The following is a 24,229-nucleotide window of genomic DNA, read 5'->3' as shown; positions in this document are numbered from 1 at the left end:
TCCTGCAACACTTGCCCATCATCTAACACCCCCAACTAGCCCATAGGAAAAATGTCCACCTAATTTGTGTTAAATGTCCGTAAACAGAGTCACAAGCGCAAAGTCCATCAGCAAAATTAGTACAAGTATAATGCAAAATTTCGTTTCATTTCCTCCCGTTAACAGTTCGAACCTGGGTCTTCTACCCGCAATGATCATCAGTCCCGGTGCCCAAAAGACAAATTTACTTGTTTACTCTGCATGTGATTAAAACTACCCCATTAATTAAAAAATGTAAAAATCCACACATTCACAGCAAACAGAAACTCGAACTTTAAGGTCGTACATATGTGACGCACAGTCAAAAGTTATCTGAGCATATAACAAATATAGGAACTCATTGAATACAAAAGCGTCTCCAGTCAATCTCAAAGACGAGGTCACACTTAAAAAAATTAAGACAATTTTGCATTTAAAACCCTACACATCACAATAAAAATCAGAGAACGCAAAATGGGTTACACCGTGAAACAAGAGACCTTCAATTTAAAGCATGATTTGGTTTTATACAAACGTGAAATGCCTAACGTTATGGTTTCAGTCAGGGATTTCTGGCCAAGTTCCGAGCAAATTCACTCTTTTTTAATGATTGGAAAACGAATCATTTTGGTTACAAGAAACACGACCAATGTTAATTGGCTTCCTGCATAATTGCTTGAGAATCGCTAATGCGTAATGGCAATCAAACAAATAAAATAACAATACAAGGCAGTGATGTAGCATAGAAATTACTATACTTAAAACACCGTACATTATCACGTCCGAGTGAGTTTATTACAGTTACGGAGACTAGTAGCCTTGCAATAACATTTAGTATGGTTGCCTATACACGCAGAAGAGTTTCCACGACAAAAAATTCATTCAACCCCTTTTTTTCTTGCACAGGAATTCAATCACAAATTTTTGGTATGGAAGGACACCATTTAATCAGCCTTTGTTCTTTTCTCACGTGCTATTTACGCACACAACTAATTACTTTCAATTTGTGTTGTTCTTCTCAAGTGCCATTTAAGAACACAACTAATGACTCTCAGAGAACATCATTCAATCCCTTTTTCCCTCAAACAAAAATTACACGTACCCGATTGCATGATAGTAACATCCTTCAATGTTTCTTCACCTTCACAAACAACACATTAAAACCATATTTGCTTCTAAAGCCATCCAAAATCGTTTATTACCACCTCGGACAATTTTAGCACAACTCTATATTAGCTTTCAAAGATAACCCAATCCCTTTTCGTCTTCTCAAACAATTTTAGCACAGATCTTTGCTTCCAAAATAGGAACACTTTATGCACAACTTTATATTCTCAAATGCAGGAAAACTGTTGTAAATTAGTATACAAAACGCCAGCCAAAAGCCACATTATATTAAAATTTTACTAGTTATATTGTTAATAGATATACAAAATCTCGAAGCAAAAGACATCATATTATAAATTTAACAGCTAGCCATGCCAACAAGAGAGTGCTGAAACCTGCTAAAAGACAAAAAACAATGTATTCTACATCAAAATAACAGGGGATTAACATGAATAAAAAACTTCAGACATGCTGAGCCAATGTCCCACAGTAAGCATGTTTGATTTAATTGTGCCAAATTAATAATAAGAATAAGACATTAATGCAGCTTGTTAAAAACTAACAAGCTCAATAGCATAGCAGGGACTACAACAAAAAGATGCCCACAATCACTATACTTTTACAGTACGAAGCACAAAGCAAAAGACTACAGAGAACTTAATTTTTCGATAACTGTAGATAATAAATCCAAAATCATTTCATTTCATGTCATTGCCCTTCTCCCTCCTCACGCTTTGAAGGGGCCTCCTTGATTTCATCTCCTGTATCCTCCTGAAAGAAAGAGCACAGGCATAAGTGTCCAGTTCTAAAAAGGGGCAAAATAATATATTTCATTTTTCTTAAGAAACCTCCTTCCAGTTCTCAAACTCGACGCTAACTTCATCACTAGAACATTCTTAGAACTCATTCCCCAATATCTCTTAATCCATTTTCAAAATCAAAAGATACAGCATTCATGACTCTTGTCAATAAGGTAGATACAAACAATCTAACACCATAATCCCTAATATGTTTCCTATTCAACCTGAAAAATCAAGAAAAAAATACTAACATTCATGTCTGATGTCCATAAGGTCAAATTGTCTCGAAGGAGTTGCATGATAAGTGTGCTGTCTTTATAAGATTCTTCACCCAAAGTATCCAACTCTGCAATTGCTTCATCAAAGGCCTGCAAACAATTGATACGTTATGCTAACAGAATGGTTAAGTAAATCAACTGGCATCAGGAGGACTGCTACTTGACAGATTTTAGCATACCAATTAATTGAAACCATAGACATAGCCTATTAAGTCTTAGATAAAAACATACAAGTTGGAATCAAAAACTTAAATGTATTTCTTATCACCCAAGTTCTGTGGTGACAAGGCTTTAACAAATTTTAGTTTCACTAGTGTTTACTCCTTGACCAAAATTTGATAAATATCTAATGAGCAAACCAAGCCTTGCGATTGTCAATGAAACCATTAGGTATAATAGATAAAAACTAAGTGAGCATGAATTCTTTCCCAAAAAGCTAAGTTACCGGGTTCGTACTCAGAGGCCCAAACCAGGCTCAGGTATGCATTCGATATAGATTCATCTGTGGGTACTTGCTGGGTACTGTGCATGCTTGATATGGCATATTTGAATATTTTTCAACTGTCAATTGGCATTTAATATGTATCATTGGCATTTCGCATTGATCAATGATCAAGTATCATACCATGAAATAAATTAGTTTTACAAGTCTGAATAATTCTCATAATCTTTTAAATATATAATGCATACATATACATATATATATATATATATATATATATATATAGACAAATACCCAAACCCATTGAAAAAAATCCATGTACCCCTTGAAAAAATCCATGTACCCACATACCAAGGTTCGTGTACCTGCACCATCCCCAAACCCAAACAGGTAACTTAGCCAAAAAGATATTCTGACATTTCTTTGCATGGTCTTAACAGCTTACATATCCTATTACCTTCATTCTAAGTTGTGTATCACTAACTGAACATCACATTGAACTTTAAGAAAGTGCAAGTGGTTTGTACATTTATATCATGCATTACAATTTACCCCATACAACATGGGTGCATTATTCTACAATCTTAATTGCATGTCTGTAACTAAGCCAAGTGGAATTGAATTCATCCACCTCATTCTTTCTGGCCGGAAAATATCTATAATCAACCATAACCTAAGTAGCCCATTCAGATGCAGGTTCAAGATTCAGGTTCAAAATTCACTCAAAATTTCTTGGAATGGGTTCAAATTCATTTTGGGTTTGTCCGTACAAATACATATGTTCTGCATGCATGTGTGTGTGTGTGTGCGTGCGTGTGTATATACATGCAGCAACAAATAAGACCATACACCACTATGCTAATAGTGAATCAACATAGCAAAATACACCACAATATATATTAATGTTTTAGTCCATATGGCATATGTTTTATCTTTTTCATCTTTTAAGTCATCTATTTTACATTGGAGGGTTGGATTGACTAAAACAGACCCAAAAAACTTGAAAAGTCAAAGAAGTCCATTTTTTTGGCAAAATACTGCCTGGGTTCTTCTGCAGATTTAAAAATTTGTCATTTTTATGGAAAATTTGTGCCAGGTTTGTCTGGCAGAACTTGAGCAGACTTTGAAGGTCTGCAGCAGACTTTTGCAAGAATATGACAAGGACTATGCTTTTGCAAGAACCGTACCAGACTTTGGGGTTGCCAAGGAAGAATTTGGTAACATTCACCATAACCACAAGTTCTGACTAGATATCAAAAGGAGAGTTAATAGTTGAAAAAAACTGTACTAATGAAAAAAAGGATGTCCATTCCACCAAGAGATGGCAAAGAAAAATTTCCCAATTCCAGAGTTGTTGGATAAAACCACCTAATGTATGAAATGACTTATTAATAAGAAGAGAAATATTATTCTGAATAATAATGAGTTTCTTAAAAAGTTGGACCAGGATTCTGTACAAACCAAGAGAAACCAAGTTTTAGAACCATCAATAAATGGTGATGTCCAGGATAGTCACAGGGAGTGTGTTAGGGTGTTCTGAAAGAAGATAGAGATGCTCCCAATAATATTGAGAAAATAAAAATGCGAGTACAATAAGAGTAATAAATACTAGTCTTCAAAACTTACAAATATTACAAGAAGAGATGAGGATTTTCCTCAATACAGAAAACAAATCAACCTTGAAAACAACCAAGGTTTACATTTGCGAATTGAGATGAGCATGTTAATTTTAAAAATTAAAGAAACTTTGTTCAAATCCAGACCTAAGTTTGATTTTGTAACTTCAGTTAAAACTTAAAACTTAAAAAGGATTGGTACCATTAGATACATGATTAACAAAAACATAACTAGCAATGGATGGACTAGTGGCTAGAGACTATTTTAATTTTAAAAATGTTATTTAAAAAGATAAAAGTTGATTTGTTCTAATAAACCCCATTCTCATTTTCAACAAGCCATTCTTTGTGCCTTCATCAAAAATGTTCTTGGATTCTCTTTCCAAATTCTCTGCCATCTTAAATTGCATTGAATGTGAATGCTGAAGCAGGTAAGGGTGCAACATAAGTACAGAATTAAATTTACAATAAAAACTATATATGTCCTCAACTGTAAAGCCAGGTTCCACTGTCTGTAGTCTCATATATGAAGCAGCCAGAACCCTGATCCCCAAACCAGTTCACAGAGAGGTTTGATAGATAGGGGCCCAAAGCCCACGTTTGTTAAAAATTTATCAAAAAAAAGAAACACACAGGAAGAAAAGAATATAATAATTCTTCCCAGCCATAAAATCAACTACACTAATTATGGCTACTATTACTTCAGATATTTTGCACTTAATCTGTCTTTAAATAAATTGGTAAGTCACCATACTGACCAAGAGTAAAGATATTGAACTGCCTTACCAAAGAGGTCACAATTTCAAATCTCACAAGGGGGTAGGGGATGTATGCCTCGTTTGTAGAACAGTTAGGTGCCTCCTGCAAGGATTATGGGGTAGTCCCATATTGCTGCCACCATATGTAGACCCAAAAACATATGGCTGGTATAGTAGACTCTAAAAGGACCTTTCCTTTCCAAATCCAGATTTTAATAAAAGGTTGGCAAAACTTGTACACAAATGACAATTAGGTTTTCAAAGGTGTTTAAAAAATACAATAATCTATTTGGAATAAAGCAACTTCAAAAGCCACAATTGGGAAGGTGTGGATGTAGGTGTGGTTTCTTCAAATAGCTTATAAAGGCAAGCATGATATTGTGGTGTGTCCTTTCCTAGTAAACAAAATGGATAAATTTATTATTAGCTTGATTAATTTATCATTATATTTACAAATAATGTTCTGTTTCTCCAAAAACAACTAGTTTCTGCTAAAGAACACCTTATATCTATTTTCAAAACTGCATCACATAGCAAAACTGAGACTATGAAATACCTGCTTGGCAAGAGCACATGCTCGATCGGGTGAATTCAGAATTTCATAGTAGAATACAGAAAAATTGAGTGCCAACCCTAGCCTGATAGGATGGGTTGAAGCCAATTCTGCCATCGCAATATCCTGCACAACAAAGAAAAAATTAGGATATACATATTATAATTAGGTTATCATTATTAACAATGACAGATGCATTCCTGAAATTTATAATATTGATGTTGTTCTCTAGACACCTAAAAGCATTAAGCATAGCAAGTTCAGTACTTGAGCAGACTTATAGGCAAGTAATGTGCTTTCTGCAGCCTCTTTCCTGTCAGCACCTGTCTTGAACTCTGCCAGATAGCGGTGATAATCCCCCTTCATCTTAAGATAAAACACCTTTGATTCCCCTGTGGTAGATGAGGGAACCAGATGCGAATCAAGAAGACGAAGAATGCCGTCACATATATTACTGAGCTCAGACTCAACCTTTGCCCTGTAGTCTCTGATCATTGTGACATGCTCATCATTTCCACGACTTTCTTCCTTCTGTTCGATTGAAGAAATTATCCTCCAGGAAGCCCTCCGAGCTCCAATCACGTTCTTGTATGCCACTGATAACAAATTCCGCTCCTCCACGCTCAGCTCCTCCACATCCACAGTCTTCGCCACCTTCTCCATGAACTCCACCATTTCTTCATAACGCTCCGCCTGCTCTGCTAATTTTGCCATGTAAACATTTTCTTCGCGCGATGACTCTACGGGAGGCATTTCTGTGGACCTCTATTCAAACAACACAAACCACAATGTACCCTGTTCAAAACAAAAAAACAACAATATCAACCTAGGCATCAGATTTGTCTAACTCGGCCGGTTCCAGCAAAAGAAATCCTATCACAATGACGTAAATCTAATAAATGGGGGAAAGAGAGAATTTCTTAAGGAGTATGGCATAAAGCCATACATTGAAGACAAATTATTTATATACTGACAAATATCCCACACAAACCCATGAAATGGTGAACATTATTACAAGGCAGAGGAATCTGAATTTTTCCAATAAGGATGTGCATCTTAAACTGAAAAACCTGTGGTTCTTACGATGGGAAAGCGAAATTCACATATCCAGAGGATTAATATACGCCATATCAGTAAGTGTCACAATCAGCATTACAAACGATTTTTTCTGTACATAAGCATTTGATATTTATTTGTTTATGGATTTTGCCTCTGAAGCTAAGCATTACAACAATATAAACAAAGGTAAGATTTTTCCGAGTAAAAAAAAGTAATAATTATCATAGCTGAGCAGACTTCAGCTAAATATCAAAGGAAAATCTACCACAGTTTCAACCACGCATTTGAGGATTTTGTTTTTTTAATAACTGTACGGCTGAGCACTGTAATGACGAAAACAAACTTCGATTTTTTCGAGAGAAAATTGAAAGAATTATCACAGCTAAACAGGATAGAAACATATGGAACAAATTTCAGCCTTCTACAACATTTCGATCTACGCAAAAATCAGAAGAATTTAAGATAAAAGACACAACGCGTATTTAATTAAACGACAAACGTCAAAGAATCGGGCCACGGCAGATCCAAATAGTGGACCTTGAACAGCGCTGGACGATACAAAATCAATACTTTTACACAAACCACCGAAACATAAACTAGGGCAAAATAAAAGCCTCAACAAAACCCTGCTGTACACGATGTCGCAGACAAGCTGCAAGCTGAAAAGAGATTTACAATGCTTACCTTCAAAGAGGAGACCCGATTTGCCCTGGAAAGTAATCGACACGAAGAAAAGATCCAAAAGCGAGATTTAAAATTTGAGAATTTGCAAAGAACTCAAAGAAAGTTGTTCTGAAAATATGCTGGGAAAAGGAAGGGCTTCCGCCGTCTTTACCGCCATGTGAAAATGACAGCTGGTTTTTTACCGCCAGGTGAAAATTTGAAGAAAAGTGAGTTTGTAATTTAACCTATTTTTCTGTGCCGGGACCACCGGCTCAACGCGTTAAATGACGGGCCCACACGTGTTCAACTTCCACCAGAATTTACCTGTCATTAATTTTATTTGTTTATTTTTTAAATTAATGTGGTGTGTACTATATGGTAAAAATATATTTGAAAATATAAAGGTGCAAGCCAATCAAAACATGGTTGTGGACATTCAGGACAAAGCAATGTTGTTTTTTTGTTTGGCTTTTTAGGTAGTTTGTGTAGGTGGACTATATTAAAAGTATTCATTCACTTAGTTGTGGGAGCCACAAGATTTATGTGAACCCAAAATCTGATTTATTTTTTGCCCTTTGGATAAGGTTTATGTATGGCAAGAGATGCAAGATTTTCTCATGAATATGATTGAGGATCTAAATTTCAATTTTAAATTTATTTATTTTTATCTTTGATGGGATAGTTTGATGTGATTATCACATCAAATTAGTATATTTATGTTATAAATATTTAAGACGTTAAAAATATCATTTTCAATGGTAAGAGAATTTTAATAGAAATAAATATTTTTAAATGATAGGGTAATGTCATTTGTCTTTTATTTAGTAAAACACTTTTTGAAGTGTAATTTAGTAAAACATTTTTCCAAATGTAATTCATAGTGTGTTTAATATTGAACTCGTATATAACTACTTTTGTAAGTTCTTTTTTTTTCTCACAAAGATTAATATTGTACCTTATTTGTCTTCCTATACATATGAGTGCATTTGAAGAATAAGACTCGGATGCACTCACTAATGCAAGGTAATATTATGAAATTTTAGAGTTACATTCATTAATTTTAGAGGATCTATGGTGTGAGGAGTAATTTTAAATTTCAATTTTATAAAAAGAAAATATCTTTATGGGATGGTTTGATGTGATTATCATATCAAATTAGTATATTTATCTTATAAATATTTCAGATATTAAAAATATCATTTTCAATGGTAAGAGAGTTTTAATAGAAATAAATAAATAGAAAATGATAGGGTAACATCATTTGTCTTTTATTTAGTAAAACATTTTTTGAAGTGTAACTCACAACTCTATTTTCTACAAGACATATTAAACTCATATATAACTCCTTTTGTAAGTCAATTTGTTTCTTACAAAGATTAATATTGTACTTTATTTGTATTCCTATACATACGAGTGCATGCATCCTGACATGAAGAATAAGACACGTGAAGAATAAGACACAGATGTACTCACTAATGCAAGGTAGCATTGTGAAATTTTAGAGTTACATTCATAAATCCTCTCTCGCCTCTAAAAAAGGCATGATTCAACTAGTTTCTTTATTGTGGTACTTAGTTATCTTGTTATGTGAAACTGTCATTATGTTTCATATTAAGGAGAGATTGTACATTGTAAAATTGTAAGGGGTCGTCATCACTAAAACATGGGAGATTCAACATTATGTCGCTTCAAATCTTGTCATCTTTGATGGAGTATGGCTTTCTTTCAATTTTTTTATTTTTTTATTTTTTGTTGTTTATGATGTATTTTAGTAGATGGTGTTGATAGAATATTTCTTTAACATACTATTAAATTAATGCTACTAACCATGGATCTAAGAGTACATCTCCTTATAAGCTACTTATAATGGTCATTATTATAATCTAATTTGTTCAATAAGAGAATAAAAAAGTGTGCAAATGGATATTTGGCCATTTTTGGTGGATTTTCTGTAGTTTATTCATTTACATTTTATTTTGTATCAATCATATTTTCTATTTGGGATTTAGTTTAATGGTGAAGTCCATTTCGAGGCACTTAGATAGTGATAAGTTCAAATCTTCCACACTACATTGTCATAAAGGATAAAAATTAAATATAGAGAGCCGAAAGGTGATACACCATTTATGCCCTTAAAGAGATGTTGTCACTACTATGAATTTGTGTTAATTTTCCTCATTACTATCGAATCCTTTTTCCTCTTGATTTTTTGTGATATTGATTGATTCCCAGTTGATTTCCTATATTTTATTTGGTTCACTTTTGTATATTTGAAGATTTCATATTTTTAACTTTTATTTTATGAATAATTTCCAAGCCCTCTGCACTTTGGCTAAAGACAGGCGTTAATACTATAAAAACATGTGTTGACATTTTAATTTTATGAGAGATTTTAACTATTTGTACTTGACGGCCAACTTGAGCATCTCGAACCATCTAGCTCATCAAAGACAAAGAGATTGATGTTAACATGGTGGCAATCAATGGGTCAAATATCCCCCCTCCCCTACGCACCTTATAAGTGATGAAGGGTGCTCCCTTTAAAACCATAAACTCATAAAAGAAACAAAGAAACAACAGCAGATGCGAGAACAAAATATGGACTTCTTATTTGCGCCACAAATGTGGAATTACAAAATTCACAAGTACAAAATGCTAACCCACATGGGCACCTTCATCATAGTAATCTGCAAGACTAAGCTGCAAACTACCACCCAAAGCCATTCTAGACAATGTTTGGGCCTTTCTTAAACAGGCAATTTTATGCCGCCCGGGAAGGTTCTAGATATTGAAACTTAATACCTAGGGCCGACAAACCCTAACAATGCATATAGAGTCAGCCAAATACATCTTTGACAATTATTTTAAATATTTCAGGTAGCCCAACTTTGAAAGGTCATAACTCATGAACTATAGCTCTGATTGGCTATTGTAGCCACTTTTTGAAAATGCCAACTTGTGATCTACAAGCTCACAACTGCGCAAGTGCCCTTCTGTCAATTTTTCAAACCTCATCTGGGCACTCTAAGGCCTCCAACGGTGAGTATGAAGATTTTTTTACAAATATTTCCATTGAAAATCCGTAATAACTTCTCCAATACTTAAGTTGGAGCAATGAGATTTTTATCGTGGGCTTATAACTCTAAAATGAACCTTCATGTAGAAAATGAGAACATTTTGAGCTTGTATGACAAACTTACTAAAAATAGCAAGTTTCCATAAATAGTAACCACCCTATCTACTAGTCCTTGTTAAAATAGAAAAGACTAAAAAGAAAATATTTTTGGGTGATGCAAGATTGCTCTATTAGGATTAACCTTAGAAAAAAAAAATTACATACAAATATAACCAATATCATAAAATAACATGTCACCATAGTCTAACATATCACCCGGGGTAATTTGAGAAGTGTCTCTGTCACGTCGCAAGTGTTCAGAGGAAAACCAAGATAGTGAATCTCATGTCTTGCTAGCCATGATGAATCCCCTACTGGCCTCCCTTTCCATTTGACCAGGTATTCCTCATAAGTTGTGTTCCTTAGACTTTTGGCAACACGACTGTCCTATATCCTTTCAATCTCCTTTGTAGTCGAACTAGCTGCTGGAATACTCCATCGCTTCTACAACTTCATCTCCATCACCTCCTTCATAATACTCTATCAAATCTAAAATACTAAATACAGGTGAAATATTCAATCCATCAAGCAACTCCACTTCATAAGTATTTCAAATCATGCCTTTTCACTATCTTGCATAGTCCAAACTTTTTCATCTTCAACTTATTATATGTACCCACTGGAAAACACTCTTTTTCTCAAATGAACCATGACTTCATCTCGAATATGAAATTCCTTATACCTCCTTTTCACATCCATCTTAGCCTTATATTATGTATTCATCTTTATGATGTGTTTCCTCACCTCTTCATGGATGTTTTTCAAATGATCAACAAATTCTTCTGCTTCAACACTACTCATCTCTCCTTTATCCACTGCCTCAATTCAAAAGCATTTATGGGACTACTCCCATATACAATCTGGAATGGTGATTTACTACTACTCCTGTTCACATAATTATTTTATAAAAAATTTATATGTGGTAAAATTAGATCCCATCCTTTTGGCTTATTTCCAACCAAACATCTCAACAAGTTTCCCAAACTGTGATTCACAACTTATGTCTGTCCATTAGTCTATGGATGATGTGATGAACTAAACTTCAACTTTGTCTTTAATCTCTTCCACAATGTATCCCATAAATACCCAACAAATTTGGTGTCTTAGTCTAAAAATATAGTCTTGGAAGACCATATATTCTTACCACTTCTCTAGAAAACAACTCTGCCACATGAACAACATCACTAGTCTTCTTGAAAGGAATAAAATGTGCCATGTTTGAAAAAATGTCAACCACCACAAAAATAGAATCATGCCCACACCGCATCCTCAGTAGTCCAAGACCAAAATCCATGCTGACATCCTCCCATAGCTTCTCCAGTACAGGTAATGACTGATACAACCTTGTATTTTGCTTCACTCCTTTCACCATCTGACATACTCTGCAACTTTATACAATCTTCTTCGCATCTTGTTGCAACTGTGGCCAGTAATATTTCTCAACAACCAAATCTATAGTTTTATCTCTACCAAAATGTTTATCCAATCCTTCATTATGCTTCTCCTTGATGAGATTCTCTCTCATTGAACTTCTAGGAATGCACAACTGGCTTCGTTTGATCAACATACTATCCTGGATCATGAAATTCAACCATTTTGTCCTATCAAGTATAACAGGTTCTATATAAGCCTTCCATGCTTCACCAAAATCGGGATCATCTAGATACAAAGTACTGAGTTCCTTGAACCCAACCACCTTTATCTGCATTTATGTTAGCAAAAGGTATCTTCTACTAAGAGCATCTATAACTTTGTTAGACTTCTCACTCTTGTGTTTCAAAACAAATGTATAACTCTACAAAAACTGAACCCATTTCAAATGTCTTTGGTTCAATTTTCCTTAACTATTTAAATATTGCAAAGCTTGATGATCAGTATACAAAACAAACTCCTTAGGAAGAAGACAGTGTCTCCACTTCTTCAATGCTTGAACAATATCATAAAATTCCTAATCATAAATAGAATATTTTCTTTTGGCATCATTCAATTTCTTAAGTTAAAGTAAGCAACAGGTCTACCTTCTTGGCTCATAACAACTCCTATTGCAGTACCACTAGCATCACAATCTACTTGAAACACCTTGTTAAAATCAAGAAATGCTAGAACAGGTTGCTCAGTAACTTTCTATTTCAACTGATTAAAATTCTTATCTTCCCCTGCAATCCATTTAAATTCTTTCATATCCCCTCTCATTGTTTTAGTCAAGGGTCCACAAATACTGCTAAAACCTCTTATGAACTTTCTGTAAAAACTTGTCAATTCATGAAAAGATCTTACCTTTGTCGCACTCCTTGGAGTAGGCCATTCAAGGATACCCTTCATTTTCTCTAGGTCCATTTTCAGACCTTCTCCTAAGACTACAAATCCCAAGTACACCAACTCCTTCTTTGCAAAACTGCACTTTTTCAAGTTTATCAGCAACTTTTCTTCCCTCAATTTATCAAACACCTTGTGAATATGGATCAAATGCTCCTCCAATTTTTTACTAAAGATCAAAATATCATCTAGGTAAACAATAACAAACTTACCCAGAAACTCCTTTAGTACCTCATTCATGAGCCTCATGAAAGTTCTTGGTGCATTAGTTAGCCCAAAAGGCATGACTAGCCACTCGTACAATCCTTCTTTTATCTTGAAAGTAGTCTTCCACTCATCACCTTCTCTAATGCAAATCTAATGGTACCCACTCTTCAAATCTATCTTTGTGAAATACTCAACTCCACTCAAATAGTCCATAATGCCATCTATCCTTGGAAATGGAAATTTGTACTTGACTGTGATCTTATTGATAGCACAAGAATCTATGCACATCCTCCCTTATCCATTCTTCTTTGGTGCTAATATAGCTGGTACAATGCATGGACTTAAACTCTCTCTAATCAACCCCTTCTGCAACAACTCATGAACTTGTATGTTTAATTCTTCACTTTCTGTTGGTGTCATTCTGTGCACTGCCTTGTTTGGAAAATTGGCTCCTAGAACCAAATTCATCTGGTGACTGATCTTCCTCATTGGGTTCAATCCATCAAGTACATTATCCGATACAATATCAAAAAACTCTCCTAACATATCTGCAACTTCTACAGGTACCTCCTCTACTTATTATTTACTATCTTTTGGAATTATAGCAAAACATATATGCTCATGCTTCATACCTTTGAGAAACTCTTTTCCATCAACAAAATATATTCTGGCAGCACTACATACATTTTCTTCTTTCTCCTTAAATGACTTCAACTTATGTTTCATTCCATCTTTGGTCAGAGTGTAGGTATTTGCCCGCCCATCATATACATCATACCTGTCAAAGTACCATGCCCTACCCAACAACATATGACATATGTCCATAGGTATGATATCACAAAGTACCTCATCCTAGTAGCTTATGATCTTGAACTTTACTGAGCACTATTCATTGACCATGACCTTGTGGTTATCTTGTACCCAAGCAATATGGAATGGACGCGATTGTTTCTATCTCTTTAGCTTCAACTTGGTGACCATCATTTTTGACACTAGATTGTCAGTACTTCCACCATCAATTATCACATCGCAACACTTATCTTCACATCTGCAACTTGTGTGAAACAAGCCCCTTCTTTGATCAGGTTCATTCTCACCACTCAATAAGACTCTTTTGTTAACTAAGACTTCTCATCTTTTAGCATCTTCATCAACATGTGCAATTCTAGCCTAGCCTTCTATTCTTTGACCTATCCTTCCTTGGTGCTAGGAACATTCAAATGCTTTGTGCTTCTCTTCTTCGTAGTGAAAACATTTCCCATGGAAGCCTCCTTGTTCAGATCCTTTTCCTCTACCTCTTCCTCTCTGGTCTTTATTGTTATGATGTAGTTGGAAATATAGGAGTAACTAAGAGGGGAGGGGTGAATCAGTTAATACTAAAATAAATCCCATATCCCTTAGATGTTAGTACAAACATGCAAACTAATACTAAATATTGTTGAAGTTCGATAAACACATACAAAATGTTGTAACTTGGTAATAACTGAATGAGATCGATAAATAATTAACATATAAACTTTAGATGCTATCTGTGATTATCATTACTTTAACTTAGTTGCAAACACATAAAAGAAAATAGCATGAACACATTTGACACCAGGATTTAATGTGGAAACCCAATTTGGCAAAAACCACCAATTGCAACTAGTTACTCTTTTCACTCTTCTGAAGTGAGCCCTATTAGGAGCCAACCTTGTTAAAGGTTACAAAACATACTGTTAGGTGTGACCCTATTAGAGGATTTAATCACCCTGTTAGGAGTGGCCTTGTTAGAGGTCTTTAGACAATTCAATAGAACTGCCACCTTGTTAGAGGATTTGCAAATAGCTCTCAAGCCAACTCTATTAAGAGAGAGATCACTGCTACAATGATTAGAGAGTAACAATGAGATGACCTGATTTGAAAGAAACTTAATTGCTGATTATAGATCTCTATTCTGGCTTGTACTTGATACTTCCTGATCAAATATAGCTTTTCTGCCCTACAAGGATATTTTGCTTATCCTTCAAATTTTCTTCCTCTTCTCATCATTAAATCTTCAATAACATCTTCATCCATGTATGTCTACTTTGAAATCACAACTTGACCTTATACTTATATCTTTCACTTTGTCAAGTTGGCTTAAATACAACTTAGAATAATTACTACGCATCACCTCAGTCAGCTGGAATCAATAGATAAATCAATTAAGCTTAATATGCCAAAATAAGAAAATCCTTCGTTGGTCAACCCAACTCAGTAGAAACTAACTTAGAAACAATTTCCTTTGTTAACCAACAGAAGCTCGATTAACACTACAAACTTGCAAAAATCCTTTTGCAACCGAGTGAGCTTGGTTAGCACTGATTCCATCCAACTTTCTTTCATTAACCGAGTGAGATCGATTAACACTCATCTTATGCATACTTTCCTTTGATGCTTGAGTGAACTTGGTAGACACAGCCTTTTGAACTAGGCAATCATAGGAACACTCAGTAGACATAGAAAACTATCTTCATTGTCTGAGTGAGCTCAGCATATACTGACTAATAATGATATGACATTTGTGTAACATCAAAGACAATACACAATTAATCAATTGTATCTAACAATCTCCCTCTTTGGCATTGATGGCAACACAACATGTCAAAGCACAATGAGATTTTGGATTTAGACTTGAGAACTCCCTCTATCAGTATGAGCTCTTCCTTTCACTAGATTCTTTCTTTGTCTACAACAACTTCTACCAAGTTCATTCATAACTTTCTCCTTCTTATAGCAAACTTTTCTTTCTTTGAAAAACTTCTCCCTTTTTAGTTCCTTACTTTATTCTGGTTCCAACAAAATTTCTCATAGATATGACATTAAACTTCTCCCTCTTTGACAACACATGCCAAAGACAACAATTATCTCAATATCAATGTACCTTAAGTATTGATTCGTTTGCAATATTCCCTTGTCAATTCTACACCAACTTATTGATTTTCAACTTTGCTCTTGTTGATGCATCACTTAAACTTTGTCTAATGAACTTCAGATAGGGGAATGACCCCTAGCTTACCTCTTAGATACAAAAATGCATCCTTAGGTAATGGCTTGGTAATATGTCTACAATCTATTATTTTGAATTCACATATTCCAATTTGATTTCTTTATCCTACACCAATTCTCTTAAGAAGTGATTTTTTTTGCAATGTGTTTTGTTTTGGTATGCATTACTAGATTTGTTGATATATTGATTGCATTGGTGTTATCACAGTATATGACTATTGGATCCTTGATTTCTATCTTCATTCCTTCCAACAATTGTTTGAACCAAACAATGTATATTATGCCTTTGTTGTGGATTGAGATGTACAATTTTTCTTCTTGCTTGTCCAAGACACTAGTCTTTTACCAAGAAAGAATGCTCCACCACTAGTTATTTTTCTGTCATCAATACTTCCTACCCAATCAACATTAGTAAATACTTTCAAGTCCAAATTGCCTCCAAGTTTGTACCATAAGCCATAGTCTTCAGTACTTTTCAGATATCTCATGATTCTCTTTATTGTCATCATGCAATTTTCCTTAGGAATTGCTGAGAATCTTGCCACTATTCTGACTGCTAGAGCAATATTAGACCTTGTATGTACTACATACTAAAATTTTCCAATCATTGATCTGTATGTGGTATGATCTACTTCTTTGGAATCATCATTTTCAGAAAGCTTATGTCTAGTAGACATAGGGGTTCCAAATGGTCTTGAATCTTCCATTCCAAACTTTTTTTAGTATTTCCTTGATATACTTAGATTGAGTGATGTAGATAGCATTTTTAATTTGTTGTATTTGTAATCCAACAAAGAATTTTATCTCACCAAACATGGACATCTGAAATTCTTTACTCATTTCTTCTGAAAATGCTTTGCACAAGTCATCATTTCCTATAAATAGAGTATCATCAACAAATATTTCTGTCAACACAATCTTCTTGTCTAGTCTTTCCTTGACATACAAACTACTATTATCATTTGTCCTTTGAAAGCCAATCTATACCAAGTAATTATGAAGTCTTTCATACCAAGCTCTAGGAGCTTGTTTGAGACCATATAATGCTTTGAGTAACTTGCAAACCATGTCACTTTTTCTAGGATCTACAAAACCTTATGGTTGTTCAATGTAGACTTCCTCATCAAGAATTCTATTCAAGAATGTAGATTTAACATCCATTTGATATACTTTAAATTCTTTATGTGTTGCATATGCTAGTAAAGTTCTAACACCTTCTAGTCTTGCTACAGGAGCAAAAGTCTCACCATAATCAATACCTTCTTCCTGAGAATAGCCTTTGCACATCAATCTTGCTTTGTTTCTTGAAACTTTTCTATCTTCATTTAGCTTATTTTTATATACCCACTTTGTAACAATTACATTTTAATCCTTGGGTCTAGGAACAAGAGTCCAAGTTTTGTTCTTTTCTATCTATTCTATCTCTTCATTCATTGCTTCAATCCAACTTTCATTTTCTAGAGCATCTTTAACAATTCTAGGTTCAAATTCAGCAAGTAAACATGTACCTTTTAATTTGCTTCTTGTCATTGTTCCATTAGATTTGTCTCCAATGATCTGATCAGGTGCATATCTTGCTAACACAAGCTCTTTGGGTTTTGAATGAGTTCCACTATCTTCATTATGAACTTAGTTTCAAGCTTGGGTCCTTCTTTTTGTGACTCAGGTCCATCAGGCTCTGTTTGAACTAGCTCGATAGCCTCTAATTATGACTCGGGTCCTTCAGACTGTAACTTGGGTTGCACTATTTGCAATTTAGTAACTGTTGGAGATTTTGGGGACTGGGGAGATGAAACTTCATTTCTTTTAGATAGATTTGGCAGGGTATCAGGTTCATAGTAAACAAATCTTTTGTAATCCTTTGGCTCCTTGTTGCTTTCTTCTTCATTCTTTTCTGCAAACTCATCAATTCTAACATGTGAATTTTCTATTATTTTATGAATAGACATATTCAAACATTTGTATGCTTTACTTCTACAAGAGTATCCTAGAAATATGCCTTCATCACCTTTTACATCAAATTTTCCTTTTCTAGACTCTTTCGAGATATAACATTTACTGCCAAACACTTTTAAGTAAGTTACATTAGATTTGTAGCCATACCATAGTTAATAAGGAGTTTTGTTTGAGTCTTTCTTCAACTGTAACTTGTTCAAGGTATGAACTGCAGTGTTGACGGCTTCCTTGTAGTATTTGAAAGCAACATTCTTTTTAGTCATAAGGGTTCTTGCACAATCTATGATAGATCTATTTCTTCTTTCAACTATACCATTTTGTTGTGGTGTACCAAGAGCTAATACTTATCTTTTGATTCCTCTTTCAATGTAAAAATTATTGAATTCATTGGAGATGAATTCACCACCTCTGTCTGATCTTAAGCATTTCAAACTCTTTCCAATTTCTTTTTCTACTCTTGCCAGATACCACTTGAATTTTTGAAAGGCTTCTAATTTTTCTTTTAGATACATTACAATCATCATTCTAGAATAGTTATCAACAAAAAGAATGAAAAAAATTTCTCCATTGTAACTCTCTATACCAATAGGTCCACATAAGTTTGTATGAACAATTTCCAAGACTTCTTTTGACTGATAGTTTTTGCTTTTGAAACTAGTCTTTCCATCTTACCAATTTGACAATTCTTGCATAGACCCGTATCAGGTTTCTTCAAACTAGGAATACCTCTTACTCTTCTATGTTTGCTTATCTTAACCAAATTATCAAAGTTTACATGACATAGCCTTTTGTGCCATAACCAGCTTTACTTGAGCAATAAAGCATGAACAATCACTGAGATCAAGATAAAATAGATTACCTTTTGTTTGCTTGTTAGATCCAACCAGATTTCCTTTTCCATCCAGTAGTTTGGCCTGTCCATTCATGAATTCTACCTCAAATCCAATGTTCTTCAATTGTGCCACACTCAGTAGATTATGCTTTAGTCCTTCAACCCAATAAGCATAGTCACATACAAGTTCTTTGGTCAATGAAATACATCCTTTTCTTTTTATGTTATAAGGTTCATTGTTTCCAAATCTCACACTACCTCCATCATAATATTCCATGTTCTCAAACTTTGTTTTGTCTCCAATCATACGATGTGAACATCCATTGTCAATGATCCATATATCATTTTTGCTAACATGAGAGATAAGTGCCATCTTATCTCCTTCATCATCAGATTCATCTTTCACAACAATGTACACCATTTCATCTTCACTATTATCAAAATCTTTAGCTATAAAACAAGATTTCTTACCTTTATCCTTGTAGTTCTTGGAATCCTTATTTCCTTTGTGCTTATTTCTTTTTTTTCATCTTTAATTTCCTTATTTGGACACCTAGCAACAATGTGACCAACTTCTTTACAGAAAAAGCAAATCAGAGGAACTTTACCTTTGTACTTTCCTCTACCTTTGGAATACTTCCTTGTGAGTAAGGCTTCAACAACTTCAAGATTATTGTCTAAAATTTCTTTTTGATGTTCCTTCTTCTTCACTTCTTGATTGACTAGACTTTGATTTCTTACCCTTTTCTTTGAGTGATAGTTTAGCTTTAAAAGCAGATTTAATAACTTTTGAACTAGGAACATAGTTATCAAAGTTATCTAACTCAAAAGCTGTCAATCTTCCAACTAGAGCATATAAAGATATTTTATTATTGGGATCACATCTCATCTCTTGAATAGTAGACACTCTAATTGCATAAATAGGAAGAAGAGTTCTAAGTACCTTTCTTACAATTTTTTTCTCTTCAATGTCTCCTCCAGATGCTTTGATTGCACTTACCTTTCTTTGATCCTTTCCACATATTTTGCAATGTTCTCATCTTCTCTCATTTTCATCTGATCAAAATGACCTCTAAGACTTCCAGCCTTAGCTCTTCTTACATTTTCATCTCCTCCATGTATGTCTTTTAGCTTGATCTACATTTCATGAGCTGTCTTGCAATCTTTAACTTCATCAAATTCAGCATAACTAAGAGCAGATGCAATATCAATCATCATGATGTTATGATTCTTCTTTTCAACAATATCTTCAACTAATAATGTTCTAGTCAGAGTCTTGTATTCAACATCAAGATATTTGCATCTTGAGTCACTAATGGTAGCCTAGTGTAACCTCATAAGTCCTTTCCATGTTGCAAGATTTTCTATGTTCATCTTGGTGATCTCTCTTCTGTAAGACATCTTGATCTTTAGCTTAGGTCCTTGAAACCTTCTCTGCAAGCACAAAAAACTCTTATACCAATTGTTGGAAATATAAGAGGAGTAACCGAGAGGGGAGGGGTGAATCATATACTACTAAAATAAATCCTAGATCCCTTAGATGTTAGTACAAACATGCAAATTAATATTGCATACTGCTGAAGCTCGGTAAACACATACAAAATGTTGTAACTCAGTAATAACTGAACGAGCTTGGTAAATGCTTAACATATAAAATTTAGATGTTATCTATAATTATCATTACTTTAACTTAGTTGCAAACACATAAAAGAAAATAGCATGAACACATTCGACACCAGGATTTAATGTGGAAACCCAATTTGAAAAAAACCACCAATTACAACTAGTTATTGTTTTCATTCTTCTAAAGTGAGCCCTGTTAGAAGCCAACCCTATTAAAGGTTACAAAACACACTGTTAGGTGTGACCCTGTTAGAGGATTTAATCACCCTATTAGGAGTGACCTTGTTAGAAGTCTTTAGACAATTCAATAGAACTGCCACCTTGTTAGAGGATTTGCAAATAATTGTTAAGCCAACTCCGTTAATACTTAGATCATTTCTACAATGATTAGAGAGTAACAATGAGATAACCTTATTTGAATGCAACTTAATTGTTGATTACAAATCTCTGTTTTGGCTTGTATTTGATCCTTCTCGATCAAATATAACTCTCTACTCCACAAGGATATTATGCTTATCCTTTAAATTCGCTTCCTCTTCTCATCATTAAATCTTCAATAACATCTTCATCCATGTATGGACACTTTGAAATCACAACTTGACCTTATACTTTTATCTTTCACTTTGTCAAGTTGGCTCAAATACAACTTAGAATAATTACTATTCATCACCTTAATTGGCTAGAATCAATAGATAAATCAATTAAGCTTAATATGCCAAAATAAGAAAATCCTTCTTTAGTCGACCCAACTCGATAGAAACTAAGTCATAAATGATTTCCTTTGTTAACCAACAGAAGCTCGGTTAACACTACAAACTTGCAAAAATCCATTGGCAATCGAGTGAGCTCAGTTAGCACTAGTTCCATCCAACTTTCCTTTATTAACCGAGTGAGCTCAATTAACACTCATCTTATGCATACTTTCCTTCAATGCCCGAGTGAACTCGGTAGACACTACCTTCTGAACTAGGCAATCATAGGAATGCTCGATAGACATAGAAAACTATCTTCACTACCCAAGTGAGCTTGACATATACTGACTAATAATGATATGACATTTGTGTAACATCAAAGACAATACACAATTAATCAATTGTATCCAACAATGATCATGGAAATGATTGAAATTGTTTCCCCTTTATTTCTGATTGCTACTTCTAGCCTCATCCTTGCTCTTCTGATCATCATTGTGGCCTCCATAAGATCATCCACCATATCTTCCACCATGGCCTCTTCCACTATTCTTGTTGTCAAACTTCTTGTTCAGTTTTTCTTCAACTCTTAAGGAAAATGGGTATGCCTTCTCAATAATGTTAAGTCAAACTAGATTCAGCTTGTCTTGAATGCTTGGCCTTAATCCATAAAGATAATAGGCCACTTTCTCCTTATCAGCTTCTACATGGTTAGTTCTAATGAGAACTCGATAGAGCTCTTCGGTATACTCTTGAACAGATTTTTTTCCTTGCTTCAACCATTGTATTTTCTTCAATAGATCAAGCTCATAATCCACAGAAATGAATTGTCGCTCCAATTTAGCTATCATCCATTCCCATCTGGTGATTTTGTCCTTTCCCTTTCTATTTCACTCCAACTGAACCTCCTGCCACTAGATCTTCGCATTTCCCTTCAGTTTTTCTTTCACCAACTTGACCGTATTAGAATCCTCAATATCTTCATACTCAAAGTACTCCTCAAGTTAATTGATCCAATCAATCAGCTCTTTTGGATTAAGATTTTCCAAAAATGTGGGAACCTCAAACTTAGGTTTTTTTTCCAATCTTGGAGATGGCCCTAAAAATCCCCTCTTCCTCTAGGTTTAGAACTGCCTTTACTTTGGCATTTTCTTCTACTTTGTCCTCATACTCGCTTTCATCTCTTATGGGAAGATTTATTCCTCCATGTATTTGTTCTTCTAATGCTTGCATTTATCTTTGGAGGGCTAGGAAACCCTCAAGTGTAACACCTACAACTCTTCCGCCATAGTCTCTTCGTGGAGGCATTTTTGCATTGTTGCTGAAACCCTAGTGCAAACTACCTCACAATCAGTAGTCTATCTAAACGCTCAGCCCAAACCACGGTCCTGGTGCAAACTACCTCATAGTCGACGATCTATCCACACACTCAATAACTCTAGCTCTAATACCACTTGATGAAGGGTGCTCCCCTTAAAACCATAAACTCATAACGGAAACAAAAAAAAAAACAACAAATGCGAGAACAAAATATGGATTTATTATTTTTGCCGCAAATGCAGAATTACAAAATTCACAAGTACAAAATGCTAACCCACATGGGCACCTTCATTACAGTAATCTGCAAGACTAAGCTGTGAACTACCACTTAGAGTTGTTCTAGACAATGTTCGAGTCTTTCTTAAAGAGGAAATTTTATGCCACTTGGGAAGGTTCTAGACGTTGAAACTTAATATCTAGGGTTGACAGACCCTAACAATATATATAGAGTTGACCAAATGCATTTTTAACAATTATTTTAGATATTTCAGGTAGTCCAACTTTGAAAGGCCATAACTCACGAACCATTGCTCTGATTGGCTATTATAACCATTTTTTGAGAATGCTAACTCTTGATCTATAGGCTTTAAACTACTAAAACACACTTTTGTTGACTTTTTGGACCTCATACGGGCACTCTAAGGCCTACAATGGTGAGCCTAAAGTTTTTTTACAAAATTTTCCACCAAAAATAAACAATAACTTCTCTGATACTTAACCTGGAGCAATGAGATTTTTAGGATAGGCTTATAACTCTAAAATGAAACGTCATGTAGAAAATAAGAATATTCTAAGCTCATATGAAAAACTTACTAAAAATAGCAAGTTCCCATAAATAATAACCACCCTGTCTACTAGTCCTTATTAAAATGGAAAAGACTGAAAAGAAAATATTTTTGGGTGATGCAAGATTGCTCTTACACCCAGGATGCTCCTACATCAATAAAATTATTCAAAATACTTGCATTAGCAATATGTCACAATAAAAAACCTTTAGAGAATCCTTCACAAACAACACGAGTGAAGGCAAATCTACCCTCCCTCAACTACTTTCCAGGGAGGAGTATACATTTCCATAGATTTTGCACTTGAAGCCATTGAATTTTTGGGGCCTGGATTAGTGGGAGATAGAAGTTGAAGCATCATTGGAGGAGGAAATGTCAGAGTTAAGGAGAAAATGGTAGGGGGTCTTCCTCACCTAAACTTCTCTCCATTGACTTTGTAAAAAAATTCAAAAGCATACACAACTAGGTTAAAGAATGTGATTGTGTTTTTTATTTGGTTGGACTCTACTTTTCATCTCATAAATTATTTGATTAATAGATAGCTTAGACGTGGGGTAAAAAAATGGCAATGCGTGCCAATTTTTATAGAGTGATTCTAAGAGACTTTTTATGACATTCTTTAGGAACCATTGAATATAAGAAAGATTAGCTAGAGAGGAATTTGAAATATTGTACAAACCATGTTTAGATCGATTCATCACATTCTAAAGGAAAAAAATTAAGGGGTAGCAGCTAGGTTTTTCCACAATTGGTTAAAAACAACAAAATATACCTCCCAAATTATGAAAATATATCCCTCAAATTTTGAAACTGATTGTGAGTTTAATTTGAATTTAGGATTCAAGAGTGTTGAACAACTCAAATAACTAAGAAGTTAATTAGTTATTTGTACACACACATTAAAAGTTTTCATACATTAGTTAATACATATTTATTACTAATCACCTCTTAATATTTGTTATTTATAGCACAATAAATCACCAATGTAAAGATAAGCAT

At 34.4% G+C, this 24,229-nt stretch overlaps 1 protein-coding gene across 2 annotated transcripts; it reads right to left on the bottom strand.

The window, feature by feature from the left end:
• Window positions 1-1,524: 1,524 nt before the first annotated feature.
• LOC149575157 (14-3-3-like protein) lies at window positions 1,525-7,414 on the bottom strand. 2 transcript variants are annotated; one of them, XM_089815016.1, is made up of 5 exons: window positions 7,169-7,414; window positions 5,840-6,367; window positions 5,576-5,698; window positions 2,177-2,293; window positions 1,525-1,896 (listed from the first exon to the last, which is right to left on the bottom strand). In XM_089815016.1, the coding sequence occupies exons 2-5, from the start codon at window positions 6,323-6,325 to the stop codon at window positions 1,834-1,836; spliced, it is 789 nt and encodes a 262-aa protein (XP_089671142.1). In that variant the 5' UTR covers window positions 6,326-6,367; window positions 7,169-7,414; the 3' UTR covers window positions 1,525-1,833. The 2 variants fall into 2 exon arrangements, with proteins under 2 accessions (XP_089671142.1, XP_089671141.1); XM_089815015.1 differs by having other exon boundaries at window positions 7,316-7,414.
• Window positions 7,415-24,229: the final 16,815 nt, after the last annotated feature.

The sequence above is a fragment of the Cupressus sempervirens genome, chromosome 2, assembly GCF_028749045.1.
Source record: "Cupressus sempervirens isolate cs-2001-9-10 chromosome 2, ASM2874904v1, whole genome shotgun sequence".
NCBI classification, from domain to species: Eukaryota; Viridiplantae; Streptophyta; class Pinopsida; order Cupressales; family Cupressaceae; genus Cupressus; species Cupressus sempervirens.
The sequence above is the reverse complement of the archived record's forward strand: the minus strand, read 5'-3'. Positions and strand labels throughout refer to the sequence as shown.